Source organism: Protopterus annectens, chromosome 1.part2 (genome assembly GCF_019279795.1).
Source record: "Protopterus annectens isolate FY-2018-M chromosome 1.part2, PAN1.0, whole genome shotgun sequence".
NCBI classification, from domain to species: Eukaryota; Metazoa; Chordata; order Ceratodontiformes; family Protopteridae; genus Protopterus; species Protopterus annectens.
In genome coordinates this window covers 987,807,779-987,835,650 of record NC_056727.1, presented here as the reverse complement: position 1 = coordinate 987,835,650, position 27,872 = coordinate 987,807,779, and the positions used below count along the sequence as shown (strand labels likewise).

Below are 27,872 nucleotides of genomic sequence, written 5' to 3'. Positions count from 1 at the left end.
GGCCCGTGGAGAAACGCTCCAGATACATGTCTTTAGAATGTGGGAGGAAACCCACACGAATGCAGGGTGAACATGTAAACTCTACACAGAAGGCACCCCAGCAGGAATCGAACTGAAGAACCTCTTGCAGTGAGGCGACAACGTTAATCACTGCACCACTGCGCCACCCAGGAAAGGAAAAGAAAAAGGCATCTGTCTTCCAAGGCCCTCTGACATGGAGCCCTGGAACAGAACCTTGCCAGTTGATTGTTCATGGAGGAGGCAAAAGGTCTACTTGAGGTACTCCCACAGATGGATCAAATCTTATAACACCAATGATCTAGTTTCCATTCATGAGGGTCTGCCCTGGCCCTGCTCAGCTTGTCTGCTACACAATTTTGCTCAGACAGAATGTATGAAGCCTATAAAGTGGGATTGTGCTGTTAATCTACATTCTAAGTTAACATGGCTAGTCTGCAAAGGGGATACTACCCGTTTCTCCTTTGTTTGTTGATATACCACATGACTGTGTTGTTGTCTGTAACCATTTGAAGATGTCCCAGGGACAAACGATTCACATAGGTGAGTGCACTCTTCGGGCCAAGTATCTCATTGATATTTATGTGCTTGTATTCATCCTTAGTGTTCCACATCCCATGCATTTTTCCCCTCCTGAAACTGATTCTTAAGCAAAGGCTAAGGCATCAGTGGTGATTGACTGCTTTTAAGCATCAAGAGAGAAGTGGATTCCTAGACTTAATGATATCTCTTGTCACCACCAAAAAAAAAAAAAAAAAAAAATCTCTTATGACAAACCCCAGCACTTGGATTTGAAAAGATAAAGGGTGTTGATGCTCGTACCAACGACATTTCAGATACCACTGTATCTTTCTCATGTGGAGAATCAATAGATTCATGAGACTTGAGATCCTGAGGCACTCCTTTGCAGTGACCAAAGTCTGAGAGAAAACATTAGAAATAGATCTACATAAAGATCTATTTTTATCCTGTGGAAAAAAACTCTTTGAACTGAGGTATTTAGTTAACATCCAAGGAGTACAATCATGTGTGGAGGAGTCGAGAAAGATATTTGAATGTTCTCTTGGAATCCCAGATTGTGTAAGAGAGATCTCTCATCCAACACAAAGATTCCTGGCACTTTTTGAAAAAGACTCTGCAAAGATAATCAACTCATCTAAATATGGAAAACTGTGGATACCCTGTAGCCTGCAATAATCTATAACTGGTGCTTGACACTGTTAACACTCGTGGTGCACAGGATAGTCCAAAGGGTAAGGAAGAGAACTGATAACGTAATCCAGACACATAAACAAAACCTTAAGAAAAGTCTGAAGTCTGGATGAAAAAGGATGCGATAAGCATCTTTTAAGTGTCATGTTACCAAGAAACTTTAAAGAGGTAACAGGTTCTGAAGTGACATTTTGAATTTGAACACTATCACAAACAGGTTTAGGAAAAAAGATCCAGAAATGATCTCCAAGACTTTTCTTTCTTTAGCACTAGGAACATGCATGAATAAAAACTCTTCTTCACGTAGAAAGGAGGAACTGGCTCTATTACTCCTTAGGAGAGCATGTGAAGAATTGGTGGAAAACAGTCTAATCTGGATGATGAGAAATGACTCTCTGGAAAGGAGGCATTTCCTTCCACTGCCATCTGTAACCTTGACAAATGACTTTCAGAACCCATTTGTCTGAAACTATCTACTGACACCGAGAAAAATGGAGATTCAGACTTTCAGGAAGAAAAAAAGGTGCCAGGGTGGATGGGAGCCACAAGGGTCTCTTAAATATAGAGCCATTCAGATTTGGTGGACTGTCCATAGTTTTGGAAGGTTCAATACTTCTTTTTGGAACCCCCCCCCCCTTGTCACTTCTGCTTAAAAGTCTGCATTTCATTGAGACTGTTTATTCTGATTTTTGCCAACACTGAATGAGGAGATAGATATTCCAGCCCTCCAGATTTTCCAAGGGATTTTCTTAGACATTCCCCTGAATCAGTTTGCCCCTTTCATCACACTTTCTGATCACCTCTGCAGCAGGGGGCCAAACACTACATCTCTAACCAAGGTAGAATTTAAAATCTCATTTTTATCATCATCTGGGAGGTTCTCAGAATGCAGCCATGCAAACTTCAAAACAGTACTAGTGGCCATAGCCCTGGAAGGAGGATGATAGTCATACACATGCTGTAAACAATGTGTAGTGACCTGTAAAATGGAAGAAATTAAGTTAAAGCAACTTTTTCCTCACAAGAAGAAATTGCAAATACAGCATTCTTCTTACTTTCACAATGTATCAGAACAAACTTGCAAAATTCTGAAGCTCAAAGTTCCAGAAGTATACATTTTTCCCATACCTATCAAAAATTTTTCCCATCCTTATCCGAAAGAGTAGGATTGGACATGACTAGGTGTTTAGCAACAATGAGATCAACCAGAGCTTAGCAACGGGGTCAGCTTTGGGAATAATGTATACAAAAATGTAAAAGACTGAGTAACTTTATACATTCTATCTGCCTTTTTAGAAACAGCTGGCCGACTATGAGGGAAAACTACAGGCAATAATACACACAACCTCTAAAGCAGACAGAACAGAAGGAATGGGTGTAGGATCAGGAAAATCTTTCTAACAACTCATAGTATTTTTTGAGGGACTGAGGTTTTTTTCTTTTAATGAAAACACTGGCATATTGTAGCAATACTGTCAGAGAAAGAAAACCCCCCACAGGGAGAATCAGAAACTGAACTCTCCTCAGAGTATGAATCGGAAATCTGAGGAAAAAACTGTATCCGCCCCTACATCTTCCTGTTCAGACTCAGAATCCTGAATCTCTTCAGGAAAAGAGGAATCCCTCTTTCTTTTACCAGAAACTACTTTACAAGTAGGATCAACAGCCTGCATTAAATCTTGATCCAGACCCAGTCCACTACTCCTATCCAAAAAAAATTGAAGGCAATTAGATACATGATTGGTTTTCTGTTTTTGTCAGGAAACATGGGGCCAACTGTGCTACTAATGGCATCAGCAGTTTCCCCAGGGATGGGCACAGCATTCTGACACAGAGGGAAACCTTCTATGTCCCCCCTCCCAGGGTCTGCTATGGTGGTAAAGGTGGTGTGTGTCTGTGTGTGTATGTGTGTGTGTGTGTGTGTGTGTGTGTGTGTGTGTGGCTGGAAGGAGGATAGACCATGGAACCAGTAGTCTGTTCCATAGTCAAGCCGAAAACAGTGCCTCTTTCACAGGGAAGACAAGCAGCAATTGCCGGTAAACATTACCAGTCCACAAAAGTTACTTTTTTGAACAGAAACACACAGTAAAAAGAATGTTAAAACATTATGCAAGCCCCACAAAAGTAACAAACAATTTATCATCAGAAAAACATTTTTTCAGTTATTTTACACCACTTTTAATATGAAAGAAAAAATGAGAGCTCTTTTACACTACAGTCTCCAGAGAGTCTGTTAAAAAAATCATAGCTTTAAAGTAACTAATGAAGAGAAAGTAAACAACAAAATAAAGAAAACTTAATTTTTTCCCCAAAGGGAACTTATCCTCCCAGCAAAGGAATGCACAAGTTGAATGTCAATCCTTGAAAGCCTCAAGAGGAGCATACCCTGGCAGCAGTAAAGCTATGAAGGGCTTCAGGCCCAAACGTGTCTTTTAGTCAGCACAGTTCCACCTGCCAACAGTTGGAGCATACAGAAGGTGCCCTAAATTTCAACATTAAAAGTTAACTATTACTTGCTAAACATTATTTGACACTGCATCCTGCATATTCCAAGATGGCAAACAGTAAAAATCTTCATATAGTATACCGCAATTTCTTAAAATAGATGCATATATGCAGGTTTGTATTCCTCAGGCATTATCAAGAGGTAAACAAAATAATGCATACATACACTCCTCATGTGAATGAACAGTTTGACACCATACCTCTCAACATCTTAATGCAAGAAATCTGGACAAAGTTTAAAATAATGGGGCAGCGGGGGACAAAGGCCCAAAAATAAGGACAGATTTTAAAATAATGTTCTTTTCCTGCTACTCTGGCAGCTTTGTAACTTTCTTTGTGTTGGCATGTAGTTTCTGAAGAGGAAATCTGAAATGTATTTATTTATTTTACATTTGTTTACTGGAATGGTCCGACTGGACACAGGTCCATTTACAGCAGAGGCCCGGGAAGAAAAGCTCCACAGTAGAGAACAAAACAGAATAAGAGACAGACAAGCACATATAAGCAATATTAGTGCATCCAAATACAGCATAGTTAAAGTAGCACTGAACTGGAGAGCAACTTTCAAAGTTATAAACAATGAAGGATATTTACAGTATGTATAATAGGAAGGAAGGTGTGTAGAGTTGAAAAACAGTGAAAATTATGCAATACATAAACATAACCAGTTATTCATTAGATGCGATTTAAGTGGGTTTTTAAATTGTGTAACAGCTGAGGCAGAAGTAAGAGAAGGGGGGAGGTTATTCCAGGCTTTAGCTATGGTGTGAGAATAAAGCTTTCCCTGCAGTGTTATTAACCCTAGAAATGCACACGAGTGATTTTTCAATAGAGCGGAGAGGGCGATTTGCTTTGCAGTGAGTGAGTAGTTGACTTAGTGCTAGGGTTTTATCAGGATACTTTAGAATATTGTAGGCTATGACAAGCTGGTGATAAAGTAGTAGTTTTGGAAGTTCGAGCCAATGTAGATCCCTTAGAGTTTGACAGTGATGGGGTCTGAAAGTGGGAGTTGTTAGCAAATTTGGCAAATTTATTAGAACATGACTCAAGTCTGGCAAGATCAATTTTTCTGATCTGGGTAAGAATTGGTGCGGCATACAATAGAGTGGACAACACATGTGTTTGGGCTAGGATGATCCATGTCTGAACTGAGAGGAATTTTTTATGTCTATATAGTGTTGCAATTTTTTGGGGACCTTTTTGATGGTTTGCGAAATATGGACATCAAAGAGAAGGTTTTTATCAATTTCTACACCGAGGAGTTTGGTGTGGGCAGAAGTGACAATGCCATTTTTGGATGAGACTGCAAAGGAGAAGAGGTAGATTTAGATTTACTGGGGGTAAATAGAAGCAATTTAATTTTGTTGGGGTTTAGGATAAGATGGGTATTGGTAATTCACCTTTCCAGAGCTAAATGATTCCTGAGTGAGTTGTTGTAGAGTGGTAAGTGATGGTGCAGAGCAGATTAGTGGAGATTCATCTGCATACTGTATAAGTGTGGCATGATGGGCGGAGGTATGTAGATTGTTAATGAAAATAGAGAAAATAAGCTTCCCTAATATTGAGCCTTGTGGTACACCTATGGTAGTTGGAAGTAAAGGGGATAGTTCACCTTGCCATTGGACAGATTGCTGCCTGCTGGTTTTTGAACCAGGCAATAGTAGAAGGGGCAAAGGATAGGGAGGCCAGAGTATCTAGTAGTATGGAGTGTGAGACCATATCAAATGCTTTGGAGAGATCTAACAATATAGGAGATACAAAATTATCATTATTTCCATGTTGGTTAACCAAGTTAGTAAAGGAGAGAAGAGCATTAGTTGTGCTGTGATATGGTCGAAAACCATGTTGTGCATTGGAGAGGAGACTGTGTGTGTTTAGGCACTGCATAACTTGAGAGTGAAAACATTTCTCAAGTAGTTTGGATAAGGGAAACATAATGGCAATGGAACAGTAATTTGAGAAATCATATGAACTGACACCTTTATGAAGAGGAATAATATATGAGGCTTTCCTTTGTTGTGGGATATAGGCTTCCTGTAGGGATCAGTTGTTAAGGATAGAAACAGGGTAAGATATGGATTCAGCAGCTATTTTTAGGAAGTTAGCAGGTAGACTATCAGCTGCAAAGGTGGTAGGTTTCAGTTTTAGGAGGAGTTTTTTGATTGTCGAGGTGGGAACGGGTGAGAGCAGGAAGGAATATTATAAGGACATTTGGTTGGGATGTATGTATAGTTGTTGGATAATTGAGAGGATAATGCCAGAATGGACTCAGTAAAAATACTGATTGAATTGATAAGCTATATTATTAGTATTATTGGCAAAGCTGGGAGCTGGGGTGGTAGTTTTACCTGGTTTTAGTAGGAAGTTGATAGCTAGCCAAAACTTTTGAGGATCTTTTGAGTGTTTGCTTTGGATGCCAAGGAAATAATTCTGTTTATCAAGTTTGGCTTGTTTCTTGGCCTGATTCCTAAGTTGTAGGTAGTTTTGTTTGGTTAGGCTAGTGTTAACCCTCTTCTAGATTTTCCAAGTCTTATCTCTGGACTTTAGTAGGGCTCTTGTGTCCCCACTTAGCCATGGTGCATAGTTTGCATTAACTCTAATTTTCCTGATGGGTGCGACTATATTAAAGGACATTAGTGAGAGTACTGTTAAAGTAGTCGCCTGCCTGGTCTAAACCTAGTGTTCGTAGAGGTTCCCAGTTAATTTGTTTTAGAACAGTGTTAAGATCCAGTGGGTTTAGTTTGTAGTAACCTCTAATTTATCTATAAACTATGGGTTTGGGTAAATTAGTGTGTTTGCGTAGGAGGAATGCGGGGAGGTGGTCACTAAGACCATGTGGTAGACACCCTGTTTGGGGCAACTGGCTAGAGTCCAATCAAGAACAGATTTGTTTTGGGGGTTTATCATCTACTCTAGTGGGTTCTTGAATAAGTTGAGAAAAAACAGAGGTTAATATGGTTAGTGGGATTGTTACAATTACAGGCTAACCAGTCTGTATTTAGGTCACCCAGTAGGATAGTTTCTTGTGGAAAATTATTTCTAGTCCACTGTAAGATTTCTTCAACTATGGGAGAGTTGTTCCCTGTGGGAATATAGCAGCAGAGAATGTTGATTTTTTTTTTTAGTATTTTATTATATATAGGACTGTGGATAAGGTTTCGGAATTTTGAAATTTAGGTAGAGGGGCTTGTAGAGGTTGGATGTTAAGTGTGTTTTAAAGAGAATTGCAACCCCACTTCCTTTCCTGCCTACTCTATCCAGTCTTAAGATATTATATCCTGGAGGGAGGATTCCTTCATTTTGGGTGCTATGTTTTAGCCAAGTCTCAGTAATGGTGAGTATGTCTAGAGAGTAGTGAGCTGTAAATGCATGTAGGTCAGGTAGTTTATTGTATATACCCCTGGTATTGATGTTAAGAATTAGTAGGTCAGATATCTGTTTAGTTGAGAGTAAGGTATTGTGTGGCCCTGGGTTTGGGTGCATGTTCCCTGAGAAAGGTAGCCTTTTGGTAATAAAGAATAAATGTTTAATTGTGTGTGCTATTTCTAAGTTGTACCTAAATGACATTTTTCTAGTGTGAGATCCTGGCATGTGTAGTACTGAGCTGTCATTAAATAATGTAGAAATAATAAGGAAGTTAGTGTGTTTCTGTTTGTGTGGAAATGTGTTGTATGGAATATGGTGTTGTCTAGTGGTGTGTTAGTATGCATAGATGTGATGTAGGCTAGGGATGTGAGAATAAAGAAGAGAAATGCTAGAGTGAATTGCATATGTATTTTCTGAAGGACAGGAAATATGAGACTCAATTGCATGCTATTACTTAGCAACTTCAATCCTCAGTGATTTGCCAGAAAAAAAACACAAATTTTATGAGATGCAGACCAAACATACGATGCAAAAATCTAGACAGTTGAGAGATATGTTTCACACTTACCTCTGTGCCATATCTGCCTCATCAAACTCTGGTTTAGTCAGCAGTGACTGTACCACAGATCGAGTCATTGCTGTATCATCAGAGTACTGCAATATTTCTGAAACTGAAAAAGAAAATATTTTGAAAAATAAATTACGATTTCCTTAACACCAAAAGGCCGTAAGTTAAAGTTTCACATCACTAGCTTAAATGATGGACTCATGGTTAGTCAGAATTTTGACATCGAATCATGTTCAGGTCACTCTCACAACCACCTTATGTGTTTGAGACTTTAATGCCTAGAAATTCACCAACAGCAAAGTCTTTGAAAGCCCGTAAAGCACTTCACACCATAATACAATAAGAGGAAACAAAGTGCTCTTCTGTAGAGTTAGCATCTTTAAAAGCTGTAAAACACTTGCTTCTGCCACACTTTGTTTAAAAGTACGTCAGAGTGAAGTTATAACAGATTTTTAAAAGCTGTTTTACCTTCCTTCCAGCTCTGTTCTTTGCCTGCCAACATTATCCTTGGTCATTCTCTAGTACAACGCCTGCTTAACAGCACTTAGGGATGCTTAACAAAAGCTTAAGCACTTTTCTGATATCAGAGAAGTGTATAACAAGCTTGTTTTTACCTCACTCATTTTCAGACTGTAATCACATAACTCCAAGCACTGCAGATCAGTTAACACAACTCTGAAAAAAAATAGCATTTTAAGGTTTAGTTTTGTACCAACAGTGCAATTGTATTCAATGACAGGCCACTAAACAGTAAAAAAAAATCCAGAGAGCAATAATCTCAAAATTGATTCAAATTAGCTTTTAAGATATGAAAAGCTTAAAAATGGGAGCTGTTGACACACCCATGGGGGAGGGGGGGTAGGCTTTCTTTGTAAAATTTAAGATTTCAAGGGTACATCTTCATCAGAACAATTGGATTAATTGAACTCTCGTACATGACTTATGACCTCCATTACCTCTTCTAAGTAGGCACACTTGTTCATAGGCAAGTACTAGGCAAGCTGCCACTGCGGGCCACTTTTAAGCCCAGCCAAATTCCTTCTCTGCCCTCAAAAAACTATCCCATTTGATTTTAGATTGACCTTACCCATCCCATAGTCAATAATTATATATTACCCAAAATGAGAATAACTGGGATCATACCACAGACTATATATGAGGGACCCATGGCATGCTAAAGCATTTATGAGCTGCATCTGTCCATTAATAGTACAGGGGCAGTCCTTGGGTAAAATTTCTGTTTCCCCACATACTGATCTAATCTGTGCTTGAAAATGGACATGGATAAAACCTGTTTTATGTGGATGGGCAGTCTGTTCTATTGCAGTAGTACCCTCTGAGAAATACACCAGTCCCACCAAACCTTTTTGTTAATGTTGCAGAAGAGGTTTAGATCCCTAGACAGAGCATTTCTGATACCATCTGACTAGCTGATGTGCAGTAAATCCATCAGTAATGGGTCAAAGGGCAACTTGTATGCCAGACACAGTTCACCTCTTAGCAGTCTGTAGGACACAGAATATAGTGACATGTCATACAGTAGTCTTGAGCACAGAGAATCCCCTCAATCAAGAACCAAGGATAGAAATAAAACAGACTTTTAATTATGGTATAATAAAGAGTAAAATATTTAGAAAGAGGTCTTGACAGAAAAGGACAGTGAAAAGCAAATATGTAACAAATGAAGCAGTCAAAGATATTTCTCACAAAAAGAAAACATTGGATAGTAAATGTGCACCACCTCAAATCATTGCCCTTACAATTAGTCTCACAGTCTATAGGCTGCTGACCAATGCCTATGTTAGAGTGTTAAACATTGAATAAAAAAATTAAAATAAATTCTGCTGTAAATAAGCCAAGAGGGTGTTAAACAGTGGGTTGTTGTTGTTTGTCTTTCGGCTTTTCCCAGTAAGGGGGTCGCCACAGCAGAACTCCGGTCTGCTAATGATTGGCAGTAGATTTTTACGAAATGCCAAGGTGCTAGCTCAACTCCCAACCTTCAACGAAGGCATGCCCATTTACGCACGCATGTCTTTCGAACGCTACCCAACCGCGGGGAGGACATGCAGACTCCACACAGAAGGCACTCCCAAGCCACGCCAAGAATCAGACGAGAGAACTTCTTGCTGTGAGATAACAACACTACCGCCGTACCACCACGGTAATTAAAGGGTTAAAATAAAGGATGCTGTATGTAAGCTAAATAAAAGCAGTGTTAGATAAAATTGGCAACCATACTGTTTAGCAACACGTGAGCAAATAGGAAGTTTGTGGTCAAAGCCTAACCTAATGAAAACATAGGAACTTGACTAGAAAAGAACAACTATGTGGCAAAAATAACTGTGGGCAAAACAACTCTTTGAACAAAGGAAACATCTGCTTGGTGAGCCTCAGAGAAACAAACGATGCTCCTTGTAAAAACTGTATAAAAGACTGTTAAAAACAAGCTGTGTTAAAGTATGTAGGAACTCAGGTTCCAAGGTAAATGGAGAATAAAGGTTATCTATATCTGTACTGAGAAGCAACTTTGCACATTAAAGCTGAATTTGTAACAGTACATTACGCGTTGTCTGTTATAAAAATAAGCTGTTTATTAGTAACTGCGGTTAAGTTAATGTAGTACAATGCTACAAAGTATATTTTAATTGGTGGCAACCTGCAGACTCTGTGTCATAACCAGACCGAGTTCAGCAGCAGCATTATAATTCATTTTTCAGCCTAGCCTACAAATCTTCCACAGATCCAGCGCTATTGGACATGCTGCACATCCATAAAACAACTAGTTCATAGGTTTATAGGTTTATACTAGGCTATCTGCCCTAAGGCATTTATAAGCCTAGCCCAAATTTTTGTGGCTTACGCCACCCCTTATATGAAAAAATACTGTGCCCATTAGTTTGTTGTGCCTCTGTCCAGCAGTGACACAGAGATGATTCCCGGGGTAAACCTACGATCTCCCATCCACAGGTCAAGATTTCTCTTGAACAGATATAGTGTCAGATACATCTGATCTAGGGACCTAAACTTTGACAGAAAAATAAATAAAACATGCTGAAAAGGTGTGCGTCACAGAGACTTTCTAGATACTGGCTAATCACTTAAACTTCACTTTATTGTACATCAATAAATTACTTAGTCCATTGAAAGGAATGAAGCTCCTCTAAGTACATACTGTAATTATTAATAATCTACATAATCCTCTAATGTTACTTTTTCTATTTGTATTTTCCTCAAACCTTAAGCAATGTTTATCAGAGTTAATGCTTTTTACAGTGCTTCGAGTTGATGCACAATGCAAATCATTCCATTTTATATACTAGTGTACATTTTCCTGGGTCATGACTGAAAAGAGTCCAGAAACCAGCTCACTTACCCTATCAAATTGTAAATAAAGGCACTAATGACTAGAAGAACAAGACAAGAAGATTTAATCCTCTCTGACAGCAAGCCACATGAAGAATAAGAAATATGAAGACATGGTAGGTCCTTCACAAGAGACAGGTCTTTTAAATTAAAAGGTCAACATAACTTGGGGGGGGGGGGAGGCAGAATAAAACAGCTGTCCACAAAGCTGGATAAAGGTGATAAAAGATTATCACACGCTGTCAAAATACACAAAGATTTCCCAAGAAAATAAACATGCAATGATGACAACAGAAGACCAAACAAAGCTGGAGCATAGACCACAATCACCAAACTTGGCTGAAGACCAGCATCAGCAGAGACGGCAGCCAACAGATGTTTACAGTGAGGGAAAACAGATCTACGAGAACAATGGCAGGAACTATCACCAACCCAAGACACCACTGTGACACAAGAAGGCAGAGCTCCTCAGATAAGAAACACAACTCCAAAAAGATCCCAAAATGTGGCAGTCAATGCAGAACTCTCTAACAACGACTGATAAAAAAGTAGAGCTGTCAATAGAAAGACATCTCAAGTTGGCAGGAAATCTTGTAGCAACATTTTAAGACAGAATGGTCAGAATGGACTCATTTAGACACTTAGGAGCATGTCAAAAGTATAGAGCACAGGGTGAATAAACAAACATTCAATCACTTGAGCACAGTTTTGCAGCAAATAGCCAGTGTTGCCTCAAAAAAAATGAAAATGGTATAGATCATGACTGAAAAAGGTTAGAGCGAGACTTTAAACTGAGCTGAAGGAACAGTATAAGTTGGTCAAGAGCCAAAGGAAAGAGATGAACATATGAAAGTGAGACTGGACAAATAGGAAACTAGGGCCTAGAATTTTAGCCTGAGGTTACTTCAGCTCCCAGAGATCATGCTAGAAGAGACCCTCATAAGCTTGTCCTAGTAATAAATAAAAAAATCTGCAGCTGCCCAGCTATATGGATCCCACAGTACAACAATCCTTCAGAAGACAAGCAAAATCAAATAAACTGGCCACTCAAGGCATCCATCATGCAATATCAAACCTTTTCAGCAATGAATGAAGATACCAAGGAGAGCTACTGAGATCAAGAATTAATATAATTATACTCATATATTTACAACTGCCCAGAATTACTCTTGCAAATTGAAAAGAACAGCTGACTAGGATGACAGCATCTCAGGGAGAAGATCAGGAAACAACAGGCCTACCAGACAAATGTTTTAGAAGTTTAGCAGACTAGCAGATGGAAATGTAGTCCAACAACTACTCTCAAAAATCGTACTGAAAGCAGGCAAGTAGGAGGCAGTCAAGATAATGGACTCCTCAGTCAAAAACCCCAAAGATAAATGTTGCCTACCCCATACCAATGAAAATTTATTTAATGAGATAGATTGAGATTGTTGGTGCTGCTGGATGCAGCTGGTGCCTACTTGACAACTGCCAAAGAGGCAGGCAAAGGATGTGTCCACATACAGCATATGTTAATGTTCTCATAAGAGCCCTGAAATTTCAAATCCCCTATGACAGACAACCAAAGAAGATGAAGATACAGTGCTGAGTTGTTCAAGGACTAAACTGTCTAGCACACCTTGGATGTTGAACAATAAGTTGTAGTCTCAATCTGCAATGTAGATTTTCAATTGTAGCCAGAAGCAAAAAAAAAAAAACACTCATTCACTGGGAGAAATACTGTAGGGGAAATTTCCCTCTCCCTCGGTGCTGCAACCTCAAGAGTTTATTATATTAATCAAGGAGGTGTAGAGAACAAAACTCTTCTTGGGTATGTGAACGCAGCTTTAAAACTCTACTCTGAATATGGTCGAGTCTTTCCAGGTAAAATACACAAAGCTCTCATTCACCATTATGCCAGGCAAAATGTAGTACAGAGAAACAAGGTATGCAGCAATGCAAAGCATAATGCCATCCCTATGAAATTTAGCACAGAGGATTATGGCTAAAATAGTTTCTTCCAGAGTTTGCCATCGGCTGTGTGATTCTCAGCAGATTGTTTAAAACAGGCATTGTTCCTTGGGTCCCCCTGAAAAAAAAAGGCATTTGTTACCACATTAACAAACAGACACACAAGACAAATGAGAGCAACTCATTTTGATTATTGAGATGGGAAGACTCAAACCATTTTCCCCAAAAAAGGGCTAATCTTAAAAGTAATTAACTAAATGGCGAGAAGGCAAGCTAGCAAAAGAAAGATGCATGTCCTAACCCAAACTCTCAGATTCACATGATGGAAACCAAACCCAGGTGGGAATGCATATTCATATATGAACGGCCAAAAGTAAATAAATAACTAAATAATTAATTAAAAAAAAAATCACAGCTTATCTTTGTATGCAACTCATTAGCTGATAAGGAGTAAAGGGAATAATTTTGAGAGTTACAAATGTGCAAGTGCATTACAGAGGAACGCTGCAAGCACCAGAATATGCCAAAATCAAAGGCCACAACCAGATAAAATAGAGTGTATATGAAAGCTGGAAAATGGGCTGCTGTCTCAGACTACTATTTAGTCGTAGACTGGAAGAGCGAAGACAGAATTGACAACACAGAATGAGAGTCACAAAATGACAGAAATGGATAGCTACAGCTGCAGAATTAATGGATTTGATACAACTTTTGCGCTAACAGATGCAATGTGGCAGCTAGCTTGCATAAATAAGCAAACATTACAAGGGCACGTTAGTCTACATTAATGTGCTGATATGTTCTGTGTTCCTTAATAAATGAAAAATAAAACTACTGTTAATGGCTACATAAACATTTCTTATAAAGTTTAACATTTCAAACAAGGTACTGATGTAAAAGTTAAGACGTAAGGGAATGTAAAATGGCAAAGAAAGAGAAAAATAATCTAGGAAGAACATAGAAAAGAGAGGCAGGATGGACAAGGTACACGTGGGGGGCTAGAAAGGAGATAAGCAGAAGAAATTAGATATAGGAAAGGCTGACATAAAGTGTATTAGTCTTGTTCTAAAGCAAGAGTAAATAAACCTTTGAACTTTAATGTAACATCCTAACAATATACAGTATCAAATGACACCACTTTTTGTAAGAAAAACTGTGTTGTTTTTGTATTATTTGTTAAGGAGAGCTCCCTGAATTTTTTTCTCACAGCTGAAAATCCCCACAATGACCTCAAGAAAGACTGAATCCACAATGCCTTACTACTTTACATACATTAATGTATAGGCTAATGTATTTCCATGCTACATGTATAACTAGTAGTTTCTATGTCCCAGAAAGACAAATTGCCAATTAGTTCTTGCAAGTAGAACACCTACCATAAAAAAGCTACCACATATGATAATGTAGCAGTGAAAGCACAAAGTAAGAGGCTGCTCCTCTAAAGATAATGGTTTTACTTACCCATAATGTTTTGCAGCTGTATGTAAATTATTCAACACTTACTACATCAACATTTGGTAGGTGACATTAGAAAGAAAAAATATTCTGTTACTGCTTACATTGCTGTATTTTCTGTTTATAAAATGTTTTCTATTTCCCCAGGCTGATCCTGAAATGGATCAATAGTGATCAGTGCACTATGTCGGTAAACAAATATAAATAAAATAAAGCAAATTTGAGTAAACAGTAGAACTAGTTGCAGCAAAACTATAATCTTCATTTCTTGCAAAATCACATACAACTTTAATATGCGGTAGAACAGGAAATTAAATTAATTGTAAAACAAAGGTGCTTCTGAAAGTGACCAATACACTTTACAGAAAGTGATGGGATAGAAGCTAGACATACAAATCTGCTCAGTCAGGACAAAGTAAGAAAGACTGCACATTCAAGTTTTATAGGATAAAGGGTAGAAAGAATAGCCAAAAGATATGTAGATGAAGAAAGTTTCAAACAAGGCCTGGGGAGCATAATGAATGGAGACAAAGTCTGGTGACAACTACCACCCTAGGACGGGCATGCTTGTGTCCTTCACAAGGCCAGGTCAATGGCATCAAGATTTAAGATGCAGAAAATATTCAAGAGGTTAAAGAGGAAAGAGATGGAAACTGTATTGTTACAACAGATGAAACTTGAGTAAAGGGAAAAAAGCTGACAAAAGTGATATAGAATTTTCGGGATTATGAATGTGTTTACAGGTTGTTCAGGTGCTACATAAAGAACTAGAACAGAGGAAAAGGAAATGTAGTTCAGGGCAGGAAGGAAAGACAACTGATTTAGAATCTAAAAATACAGGGGAAAATCCAGAAGGTGGGATGTGTCCATGGACCCAATACGGATAATGGGGAATTTATCATAGCACTTGCGAAGCATGCAAGACAGAAAAGGAGTGAAAAACTTATTGGTGGTGGGCACTAACATGATACTGGGTGCTGGCATGGGCAGAAAATAGGGAAGCAAAGAATATTGTGTGCATTAAGATGCCTTAAAATTGTTCAACATATGGGGAGAGTATGACTATCAGGTGCTCAGAAAAAGAAAGGGAAAATAAATGGAATCTGCTTTACTGAACAACAGTGCAAACCAAACCAGTGGTACAGCTATATTTAAAGTACACAGATATAGACTAGAACAGGTAATGAACACACAACAGCAGTACAGTGTATATCAGAAAATGCATGCCCTCACACTGAAATCTCTTGACATCCATTAAATTATTTTTCCTGTTCAGAGTCATGGGGAAGCTGGAACCCAATCATTCAAAAGGAATAAGGTACAGAAGTGATCCTTGGACACCAGTCATTTGCAAGAAGCACATCTACCTTCCACATAGACACACTTCCTTAAAATGGAGGGGAAGAGCAAAGGATCCTAGAAAAGTGCATGCCAAGGGAAGACATGCAGACTCTACAAAATACAACCCAGGGAGGAACCAAACTGGAAAGCAATGTGCTGTAAGACAGCAGTCCAAATTAATACAAATACTCCAAAATTAATGTATACAAATATAAGTAAGTATGCTTTTTTACAAATCAAGTAGAAAACAAGCCTTTGCACTTTCTACCTTCACCAACACACTATTCCATGCTTTCAGTCATCAGAGTGGTATCATTTACATATTAAAGGCTATTAGTATTTCTCAGGGGGCACACATATAAATTGCACACAAACACAGACATATGGATTTATTATGCATTATCGTAGATGAAATGAAATCAATAAAAACACATCAAGCAATATCATCTAAGACTACCCAAATTGAAAAACAATAATCCAAACAAACTAAAATAGAAAAAGAAATAATCTAATCAAACTGATCACAAATGTAAAGAATATCATTACAAGTTACAATCATACACAAAAGTACAGTTGTGTAAAACTGTACCATAACGGTAGATGTCCTTGCCTTCACTGCGGCAGTATTCATTATCATATGGGATTCCCTGCCACGGAAGCCCGAACGTCCAGCCATTCTACCAAAGACTACTTCTTGCCTATTTAAAAGGTACACTGAATGTCACCCAAATAACCCTTGCATATAGCATAGGGCATAGGGCATAAAAGGTGAAGTTCAAGCCTACCATAAACAGAAGTGATTGTTCCAGAAGGAACACCAGTCCAAGGAACCCAAGAGGTAATCTGTGCATCCAAGAAGGCAAGAGACTAGGGGGCTGGATGGAGGGAGCAAATATTGCAACAGTGAAGGCAAGGACATCTACCGTTATGGTAAGATTTTACACAATTGTACTATTTCCTTACATTCACTGCTGCAGTATTCATTATCATATGGGAAAGTGCCAAAGCTCAAGAGAAAACTGAGGAGAGGGAAGGAGCAAAAGATTCACCCAGAAAGCCACAAAGAATGGCACTAGCAACATCAGCCCTAGCTCTATAGATATCATCTAACTTGTAGTGCTTGGTAAAGGTATGCACAGAAGTCCAGGTAGCTGCTTCAGAGTTAGTATCCAAGCCTTTGAAAAAAAAAAACAACAGAAGAAGCCAAAGGTCTAGTAGAATAAGCCTTAACTGAAGGAGGAAGGCTCTTGCCATGAAAAGTGCAACAAAAGAAATAGCCTTAGAAATCCAAGAAATAGTTTGCTTGGATACAGCAAGTCCCAAAGATCTAGGATGAAAAGAAACAAATAACTGATCAGATTTTCTAATAGCCTTAGTCCTATCCAAATAAACCCCGAGCTGCCTATGGAGGTCCAAAGTATGCATCACCCTCTCAGTGTCATCTTGCGAAGAGGGGAAAAAGTAGGCAGATTAATAGACTGGTTAAGTGAAAGCTCATTAACCACCTCAGGCATAAAAGAAGAGTTAGTGTGCAAGGACACTCTGTCCTCATGAAGATCAAAACAGGAGGACAAGCCATAAGGGGCTACAACTCAGACACCCATCTGGCAGAAGTAAGAGCTAACAACAGAACAGTCATCCAGGAACAATGATGCAAGGAGGCTGAAGCAGCAGGCTCAAAAGGAGCCCAAGTTAACTTCTCTAAAATAAAGTTAAGATCTCAGGGAGGAGGAACAGGCTTCCTGGGAGGTTTAATATTAAGGAGGCTTTAAGAAATTGTTTCACCTCAAATCTAGATGCTCGAGGAGGAGAAAAAGGCAAACAAGCAGAGATAGTTGATAAGTGGTTCTTAATAGAAAATAGGCCAAATCAGAGTGACTCACACAAATAAAAGAGAACCACAGGAACAATCACAGTTAAGTGGGTCCAGGTTGCGAGAGAAACACCAAATAGAAAATCTTATTTATCCAAACGGAAGAGGTTTTCTAATAGTAGGTTTCCTGGCCTCCTGCAGGACTTGCAGCACGTCCTCTGAAAACAGGTATATATCAGGAATCAAAATCCTATCCCCCACAGAGTCAGTTGAAGCATGGACAGGTGGGGATGAATGTGAGATCCCTTGTCTTGTGCAAGTAGATCCACCCTATGAGGTAACTTGTGATGACTGCCCTTGGCTGGACGCAGAATAGAGGGAACCAGTGCCGTTGTGGCCAAAAAGGAGTTATCAACAAGATTTTGGGAGCATCCTGCTGAATTTTAAACAGGACTTTCGAACGAGAGGAAGGGGAGGGAATGCATAAAGAAACATGCCCTTCCAAGAAAATGAGAGAGCATCCACTGTCCACCTTTCATACCAGAAGACCTGGTACTCTGGCACAAAATAGAGGAAGTTGCTGTTCAGAGGGGAGGCAAAAAGATCCACTTGAGGAGCACCCCACTAGTGGATAATGTCCAGAAACACATCCCTGTGAAGCATCCATTTGTGGAACTGAGTTAAGGACCTGCCCAGAGTGTCTGCCACAACGTTTTGACCAGAAGGGATATAAACTACCTGAAGAATCACTTGATACTTACCAGCAAGAACCCATACCAGAAGTGCCAACCAGCAAAGATAAGATTTTGTTCCTCCCTATTTGTTGATATACCACATCACTGTCGTATTTTAATTTATTTAACATGTGTTTATCAGGAAAGTCGGACTTGGAAGGAAGCCAATTTTCAGCAGAGGCTCAGGGAGAAACACTCCAGATGCATGTCTTTGTAATGTGGAAGGAAACCGGAGCACCCGGAGGACACCTACACAAAAGCAGGAGGACATGCAGACTTCCACACAGAAGGCACCCCAACCTAGAATTGAACCAGATAACCTCTTGCTGTAAGGCAATAATGCAACCGCTGCGCCACTGTGCCATCCAGCTGTTTGAAAACCTTGAGAGGCCAGGGACAGAAAAAGTGGATGAAAGGCCTGAATAGCCAGCAAAAGAGCTCTCATCTTTGACATTGATGTGCTCCTTCTGCTGATGAGGTGACCATCTCATATCTGAAGCATCTGTGAACAATTCCTGAGAAGGAAGAGGGGGATGAAAAGGAATCCTTGGATTCAGAGACAATTGCTGAATCCACCAGTGAAGTTCCTGTCTGAGACAAGGAAGAAGAGGAACTACAAAGTCTAGAGGATGTGAATGTTGGAGCCACACTGACTTCAGAAACCACAGAAACTTTCTCATGTGAAGTCTGGCCAGAAAAAGCATTGGAATACTTGATGCCATGAAACCCAGAGCTCTCAGAAACTCCCTGACGGTAATGGAAGTTAGTAGAAGAGTATGAAAGAAAGAAATGAGAGTTAAGGCTTTTGGAGGGAGCAGGGATGCAAGCCCTGGCACCATCTGAATCTTGCAACCCGGAAACACATAATCTTGAGACGGTATCATCAGAGAAGACCTAAAAATTTATAGTGAACCCCAGGTTCTGAAGAGAAACAGCAAAATGAAGATTTTGCAAAACAAAGGGGTCTCTGGACAGGATGCCTGAATCAACATGTCATCTAAGCAAGGAAATATTTGGACCCCTCGAAGCCTGCAAAAAGCAATCACAGGAGCAAGGAATTTGGTGAACACCCATGGGGCAGTAGAAAGGCCAAAGGGTAAAGCAGAAAACTGAAAATGCCAGGGAGCAACAGAGAAACGCAAAAACTTACCGAAAAGCAGATGGATCAGAATATGGAGATAAGCATTCTTGAGATCCAGAGACGCCATATATGCCTGAGGAAGCAAGAGAAAAAACAAAACTGAAGAGACAACACCCTACAGGAAGGCACTTTTAGAAAAGTGTTTACACGAGAGAGGTCTAGAATGTCTCAAAGTGCCCTCTTTTCTGGACACTAGAAACAGTCTGGAGTAGAAACCTTTTCCACTCTGGGACACAGGCATTTCTTGAATAAAACCCTGAGTCAAGATATTTTGAGGAACCTCTGGGAAAAAGGGATGTTTTTCCTGAGGAGGCTGAGGAATGACCATAAAAAGGACTACAGGATTTCCACGCCATGAAGTACCCCTGACGAATGATCAACAGAACCCAAGAATCTGGAGTGATCTGAAACCAAACAGGAAGAGGAAAAAAGATGAATGCAGCTGGAAAGAGACAGACAGTCACACAGCACCTGGTATGTCTGGAAAGGAAAGCTTTGGAGTCCCTGAAAACTGAGTAGTCTTAGCAGGAGGAGCCCGTTTGCCACTCTTCCTACCTTTAGAAGAAGTGCAGGATTACCTATGAACAAAGACAGGCTTCACAGGGTAATTTCTCTGAAATTTAGGCACAGGAGAAGCAAACATGTTTAAGCTCCTGTAAGGCCTTACCCTTATCCTGAAGAGACTTGAACAAACCAGCCACAGCTTCCCCAACAAAAGTTTAGAAGCTAGAGGAGCATCCACCAACTTAGCTTCAAAATATCATCAGGTAGAGGCTGAAGCCTAAGCCAAGAATACCTCCTCATTACTGAACCTAAAACAGCATCTCTAGAAGAGCCATCTGCTGCATCATAACTACATTTAATAGAATGACAAACGACTTGAGAGGAGGTCCCTAGCAAGGAAAGAACAGAAGTTGTACCCTCATGGAAAATCAGAAATAAGTTGACAGGCTTGAGAAAGAAGAGCCAACACAAACCTAGACATATGGGTCTGACAATTAACAGCTCTAAACACTAGGGTAGCAGAAGTGTAAACCTTCTTACCCAACCTTTCCATAGATCTACTCTTCTTGTCAGAAGGCAATAACTTAGGTGAAGGAAGCAATTCAGATGTCTTATCAGAGGCCACAGACACTACAGGGGGGTCAGCAGGAGGACATTTACATAGGAAAGAACAATCCTCAGACACCCTATGAAACCTTGGGTGAAGAGGCAGAGAATCAGGTGCATGAGAAGCATTGGAAACAGCATCCAGCAAAGCAGCCAAAACTGGGGGAATAGCCACAGGTTTAGGAGATTCCAACTGCAGCAACGCGGAGTATCCCTTACAGATATCAGAGACCTGAGCACAATCCCACTTAAAAAAAAAATCCATCATCCTAGAGAGTGTCCCCCCAAAGGAAATTTCCTCAAAAGGAACATATGGGCTAAAAGATTCCTCCTCCTCTGACCCAAAGGAGAAGGAATCTGAGTAGAATAAGTCAGGGAGTCATTAACAAAATCAGAGTCACCCTTAGAAGAATCCTGTTCTCTAGGCCTTTTAAGGGGAGTAGAGGACAATGGAGGAGCAGAAATCGAAACCCACTGAGGAGTTTGTAAGGACATTAAAACAGTAAATGGCCTGTGAAGGCCTGCCACTCACTTTGTGGATCCATAGCAGCAGAAGAAACATGTTTAATTTTTTGCTTCTTTTTCAAAGGAACTTCACCCTCCAAAAAAAATCAGAAGGCTCAGACCCGGGACAGCAGTTGAGAACCATAATAGGGACTTCTTCCCTAACTAAAGACTGAGGAACTTCCCTAGGCCCCACGGAAAAAATCAGCTGTGTTTCCTCCGGACATCCGAGATGGATGCCTGCAAACCCTTTCCGGACATGCTGCCAGCTAGATTCTCACCAGCCTCTGACATGGTCGCTGTAGAGTAATCAGACAACACAGCTGGGCAAGCCTCCGGGTTTGTAACGACCTCGAGAGAAACACCTGGCAAAGGCTGGACAGCAGAAGATTCAAGGCGTACCTTTTTCCCCTTCTTCCCTAACGGCCGACCCTCAGAGCAAAGATTTCATCCACTGTATCTTTAGCGAGAAAGATGCTGGTTGCAAGATACAAGGTAAGGGAAGAAGTCTACTGCAAAGGGTTTTCAGAACAAATGCCTGACAAATAGAACAAGACATATGGTCATGCGAGGCTCCTAGGCAAAAAAGTCACCTATCATAACCTCAAGCAGCAGTTAAAAAAAAAAAAAAAACAAGAAAACAAAAACCCCCAACAGGGCACATACCTGCAACTGCAAAGAAGTCAGCAAGCAGGTGTAATTCATCCCTGGAGAATGAAAATGCTTTCAACTGGCAAAAATAGACTGACAGTATGTTCAGAACTGGTTGCAAAGGAGCTCTGTTTATAGTAGGTCTGAATGTCACCTTTGCTACCCAAAGAGTGTTTGGGTGATGTTTACTGTACCTTTTAAATAAGCAACAAGTAGTCTTTGGTAGACTGGCTGCACATTCAGGCTTCCAAAGCAGGGAATCCCATATGGTAATGAATACTACAGCAGTGAATGTAAGGACATCAATTCCTTTTACACTGGGGTGGGGTTTAAACCCCCACACCCTCGAAATGTAAATAACCTAAATACATTTTTATGGTTGCACAATTGCAAAGAAGGGAAAAATATTGAATTATGCTAAAGTCAATCAGCTGAAGTTAGTCTATGGCACAATTAGACCTACATGACCACTGACACATTTCACACCAAAAATCAGCATGTGACGAAGAGTTCAATAACAATACTTCAATATACACAGACACAGTTATATGTATCTGTATATATTTAAATATATATATATATATATATATATATATATATATATATATATATATACACACACACACACACACACACAAACACACATATAATCCACATCCATGGGAGTACGGGGGGGGGTTACATCTGCCCTAACATATGCAGGCCTCTTTATCGATTATTTTGACAGGTTCTGATATACACAGAGGACAGCACATCTTTTTAAGCTAAGTGAATATTTGGTCTGCATTTTTTTTAATGATTGCTTGCAGGTATGGTAGGGAGATTTGGATCGCTAATGTACATTTGTAAAATATTCACACACACAAACACACATATAATCCACATCCATGGGAGTACAGGGGGGGCTACATCTGCCCTAACATATGCAGGCCTCTTTATCGATTATTTTGACAGGTTCTGATATACACAGAGGAGAGCACATCTTTTTAAGCCACGTGAATATTTGGTATGATTTTTTTTAATGATTGCTTGCAGGTATGGCAGGGAGACTTGGCTCACTAATGTACATTTGTAAAATATTTACAGTGAAATGTTTACAACATCAGTTGCTGAATGGTTCAGTAGTCACTCCACTGTACTGGGAAACCATTTTCCTAAAAGTTTTTTCAATCTGCCTCCAGCTACCCCCTCAAACAGGTTACTAGAAATATACCTAGATCTCAATATTTGAGACTGAAACTTATCTGCTGGGGTACATTTGATTCTGGCGCCAAGGCTACTGAATTGGATGTAAGATTTGCCTCTAGGAGTTGCTCACAAAACATGATTTCCAAAGCCCATACCTTTGTCACCCAACTTGGATGACCTATGGCTGACCAAGGTCAGTGACAATTGGAAACTGGGAGAAATCATTGAGTCCCCCAACAATGTTAGTATACTGAAGAAGACAGGGTTAATGCACACAACTGATTAATCTGTGGCTTTGGAACCAAAGAAAATGCCAAAAATTGCATTATTATTGCCTTTGGGAAAGTTGACATCTCTGTTAATTAAATTGTAAACAGCACCTCCCTAAATGTACAGCCAGTGGTACATGATCAAGGTACTCAGATTGATAGCAATCTGAACTTTGACCACCACATCTCTACAGTAGTAAGGAAATTCTTCTATGTGGCACATCTTATAAGCAAAGGCATCACATCTAACTCTATAAGACCAGTAATTCAGTACAATGCTCCCTTTTGCATGTACCTCACCAGACACCTGCAACAAACGGAGAGACCACAGAGGTTTCTCACCAAGAAATTCCAGGGTACACTAAACAAGTCTTACGCGGAAAGGCCAAAAGCCCTGTCAATGTATTCTCTCTCCTACAGGTTGCTAAGGGGTGATCTGTACCTGGCTTAAGGGCAGTCTCTGACCCGGCCCTGATGAAAATGCTACACATTCGTAAATCAAACTGCACAAGGGTCAATAGCTCCGGGAATCTTAACCTAGCGTCTGATATGAACAGGTCATGCTGGAGAGAGAGAGATACATATCCCAGAGACTGCAACTTCTCTGGAACAAGCTTCCAATTCACATGAAGCAGAACCTTTCCCTGACCCTCTTCAAACATAACCTAGATCAATGGATGAGTGACCGCAGAATCACTCCTGGGGTGGTGCCCATGTTCCTCCTGGACAGAGGAAGTCGGTATTAACTACCATAGACCCTTACCTCTGCAAACTTCATTCACCTAACCACTGACAACTCAGGATAAGTATGACTAGATTTGTGAAGGCTCTAGGGCCATTAGCCTAGTAACCTATGAACCTACAAAAGGTAGAGGAAGAAGCTCCTGCAAACCACCTCCAAGGAAAGACAATCAAAGTGAGAGTCAGGAATGGAAAGAACTTCCTCTTCAAGGAACATCAGTATGCCTGAAAATGCTGATGTTTTTTGCCCTAAGCCCACTGTTCACAAGGGTCACTTTTTGGGGACAACTTGGGAGTACTACCTGGTTAAGTGACTTGCTCAGAGTCACAAAGGTAGTTAAATGAAGGAGGAAGCAATCAAGCCATATCCCCTAGGCACACAGACCAGTTCAGCTGTGCTGTTTCACTGCTCTTGGACTATACTGTTGCTGGGATCTGGATGAGGATCAGGAGTCCTCAGGGAGCACTGAAAAGCAGCCTCCTCTAGTTCTTTTGATTCTTAGAAAAGGAATAAAAATTAATGAAAAAGGACCCCAGTGGCTGAAAGTGACTGACTTTTCTTCTACATGCCCTTGTAAAGCTGGTTATTTTTAGGCCTGATCGACAAAGGTCCCTTAAAGGGCACCTCCACAAATGTTGTTTTGCTGTCCACAGATAAGGCAGTAAGACATAGCCAGCAGTGTCATGGCAGAGCTATGCCAGATTCTGCTCTCTCACTCCTCCTTCTACAGTGTTAAATGTAACCTGAATTATTAGCTTGCTGACTGTGGACAAAGAGAAGCTTGAATGACCTTTTCTTTAAACAGATGCACTGGATAGGTCTTGGCTGTCTGCAATATAACACCTGAAATGTCTCAATGAAAACAAAGCATCTGCATGAAATCATTTAGCTCACCAAACAATGTGAAGGACAAAAAAAATGTGCATCCCCAGTCTGTATAAAACACTAGATTCCTTATCAGGGGAGTGAAGAGACATACTAATGAGTGGAGTTTCTCCTTATAGTAGTCACACAGTTACATTCAACTTAGGAATCTCTGCCTTCTATAATTTCATGCAGGAAGGTCTAAACATTCTATTTAACTTTCTTGGAAGTGAGGCTACAATGTCCAACCTATCCCATGCTGCATTCTCTGCAACAACAATATAATCAGTTAAAGGACAGACAACCCAGGAGAATGTCTGATGATACTGTTTTGTTGCTGGTTATATGAAAGTTAAGTAACAGATCTTGACAAAGTAGCATTCAGTTACAGTTTAATTTATTAGCCATTATTACATGACAAGTTTCATACAAGTAAAAAATATTACAAGTCTGCTGAACATAGGCACTAGGGTAAAATTCTAATACCATTCATTGTGACATGGATTTTACAAAATGTATGCTGAGTTTCAGAGAACCATTACCAAACATGTGCAAACAACGCTGATCTACAACAAATAATGTGTCAGGAACTCTCATTGCTGTACACAGCACCCACACCCCATTAACAAAAAAAATGCCCACCAATTTCTCTCAGATGGCACATTTTTTACAAGCCAAGCAAAAAATATAGACTGAAGGTCACAGACCCAACCTCCACATAACATACCTGAATATTCTTTTATTTTTGTCTGTCCCATCTCTCTCATTGGTTTTAAGTGTCCGGTTTTGCAAGTTTATTATTATTATTATTATTATTTTTTTTTTTTTTAAGTGAAGGCAAAGTGAAATTTTTATGGCACATATTAATGGAAAAAAGTCTGGGTGACTGGACCTTTTTCCATTGGTATGTGCTCGGATTTATAACGGACACCCTGGTTGGCCTGACCAATCAGCGAGCTACTTTATGAATATTAGAGGCCAGTTATTGTATAATAACCAATGAAAATAACATTAAACAGGATATAACTAAAGAAATGTATAGTGCACACCATTTTAAATACCAGCATTGCCACCAAACTATTTACTTGGCCAAAACAGTACAAACACATCTTGTAACCTCTGTGCACTAAAATCCATAGTACTGGCCTTTAAAAATCATAGGAGAAGGTTACAAAAAAAAGCACATTCTTAATTTTCAGACAAAAATTGTCTAATTTTACAGAAGTCTATTTAAAAATGTATGAACCCTTAAACAGTTCTGTATTTAAGAAGTTAATCAGTACCTCTGGGAGGACAAATCATAGCACTACTCTCAAATCATAGCAGTTGAAAGGTATGAGTACAATTCTATGCACAGACCTACTGCATTACATACTGAAATTTTGTACTCCACATCCCCCCCCCCCCCCCCACACACACACACACACAAGTTAAATACACCAACTCTGAGATCACACTACATTAAGGAAAAGGGTAAATTTACCATCTGCTCTACACCATGGGCAAATGTCACTGCCAAATTTGCATGGCAGTCAATCATGTATCATTTGCATACATTACAGCCATTTGGCATGTCAGTCACACAAGGCACGCCCACTTTTGTGCAGACTGACCAGGGAGGTACTGTTCCACAACAATGCCTACAACAGTACCTCCCCAGGTGTGCAGTAGCAAGTCTTGCCTAAATCCTGCCCACTAACTAGCACAGAGCCTCTGACTTGTCTCAATAAGGAATGCTAAAGAAACAGCACTATATTATTTTTTTTCTTTGTTTTTGCAGGGGAGCCAGCCCCCATGCACCCCCCTCCACAAATTAAATATATCAACTCTGAGATCACACTACACTGAGGAAAAGGGTAAATTTCTAGTCTGCTTTGTACCGCAGGTAAGTGTCACTGTCAACCCCCAAACATCTTTTAATGGGTAATGCAAACTAAGTATTCTTTGTCCACTACTTGCGTGCCACAGATGCAGATGTAATTGGTTTCATATACTTTCAGACTTGTTCAGGTGCCTTTACTGCTTTGACTGATATTTTAGTTTTTGTGAGGACTTTTCTGTAGTGGTCCAATCATGGCATTGTTGTAGAATAGTGCCTGTCCAGTCAGTCTGCGCAGAAGTGGGTGAGCCTTGTGTGACTGACATGCCAAATAGCTGTGATGTCATATTCAAATGATTCATGACTGACTGCCATGCGCATTTGACAGTGACACTTGTCTGTGGTACAGAGCAGATGGGAAATTTACCCTTTTCCTCAATGTAGTGTGATCAGAAGCAGCAAGACTGAATAAACGTGGTGTCCCAGCTTATGGTAAAAGCTTTAAAAACTGATGACTGTCATTTATAAAAGGTTGATCCCTTTGAATTGTGTGAAGTACTGACGGTGCTTACTTTTGTTCCTTCTACCTCCAAATTGTTCTCTCTGCTCCATAGCTCTCGTTCGCTGGACAACGTCCTCTACATTTACACGTTCTCTACCTTCGAAGTGACCACCCATGCAGTCACCAAGAAGAGCTCCTAAAAGTGTCCCCTGAATGCGGGACAACGATATTAATGTAGCTCTACTAGTAACCGACATAATTATAACCAGAAGACGTTAAACGATTATAACTTCCGGGTTAAAATGTAGCGTTATAACAAGCCCCGCCCCTTCGGGTACATTGACATTATAGTAATGTTTCTCAAACACACGCACCTACCTAATTGATAAGTAAGATAATTCCGGGATGCTCGTGGGACTCTCAAGGGTTTATTTATTAATTCACAAATACATTTCTAGTTCCTTTTGGTTCTTATTCAGGGTGGCAAGAGGACGTACCTCTCGACTGCCCTCATATATATATATATATATATATATATATATATATATATATATAATTTATTTTTTTTCTGTCAATCATTGAGATTTGAAGTCAAATTTCAGACTTACTACCCTTCATGACATTTGTGCTAATACAAAACATGTTTTTCTATCATCTTTTTAAGTTTATTAGAACAATAAAAAAGTCCCTGTTTTGGGGGCTTTGTCCCTCAATTATTTATGACTTAGTCCATACTTCTTGAAGTTCTTGTGCT

General features: G+C 39.8%; 1 protein-coding gene across 2 annotated transcripts in view; it reads right to left on the bottom strand.

The window, feature by feature from the left end:
* Window positions 1-27,414, bottom strand: part of ADPRS (ADP-ribosylserine hydrolase) — a 692,814-nt gene extending 665,400 nt beyond the window's left edge. The window contains exons 1-2 of one of the 2 annotated variants that reach the window (XM_044059951.1): window positions 27,189-27,414; window positions 7,670-7,772 (exon numbers count right to left, since the gene is read on the bottom strand). In XM_044059951.1, coding sequence (XP_043915886.1) covers window positions 7,670-7,772; window positions 27,189-27,375 — 290 coding nt within the window. In that variant the 5' untranslated portion in view covers window positions 27,376-27,414. Of the gene's footprint in view, window positions 1-7,669; window positions 7,773-25,524; window positions 25,588-27,188 lie in introns of those variants that run through there. The other variant, XM_044059952.1, reaches the window with a different exon arrangement.
* Between the last annotated feature and the right edge of the window lie 458 nt (window positions 27,415-27,872).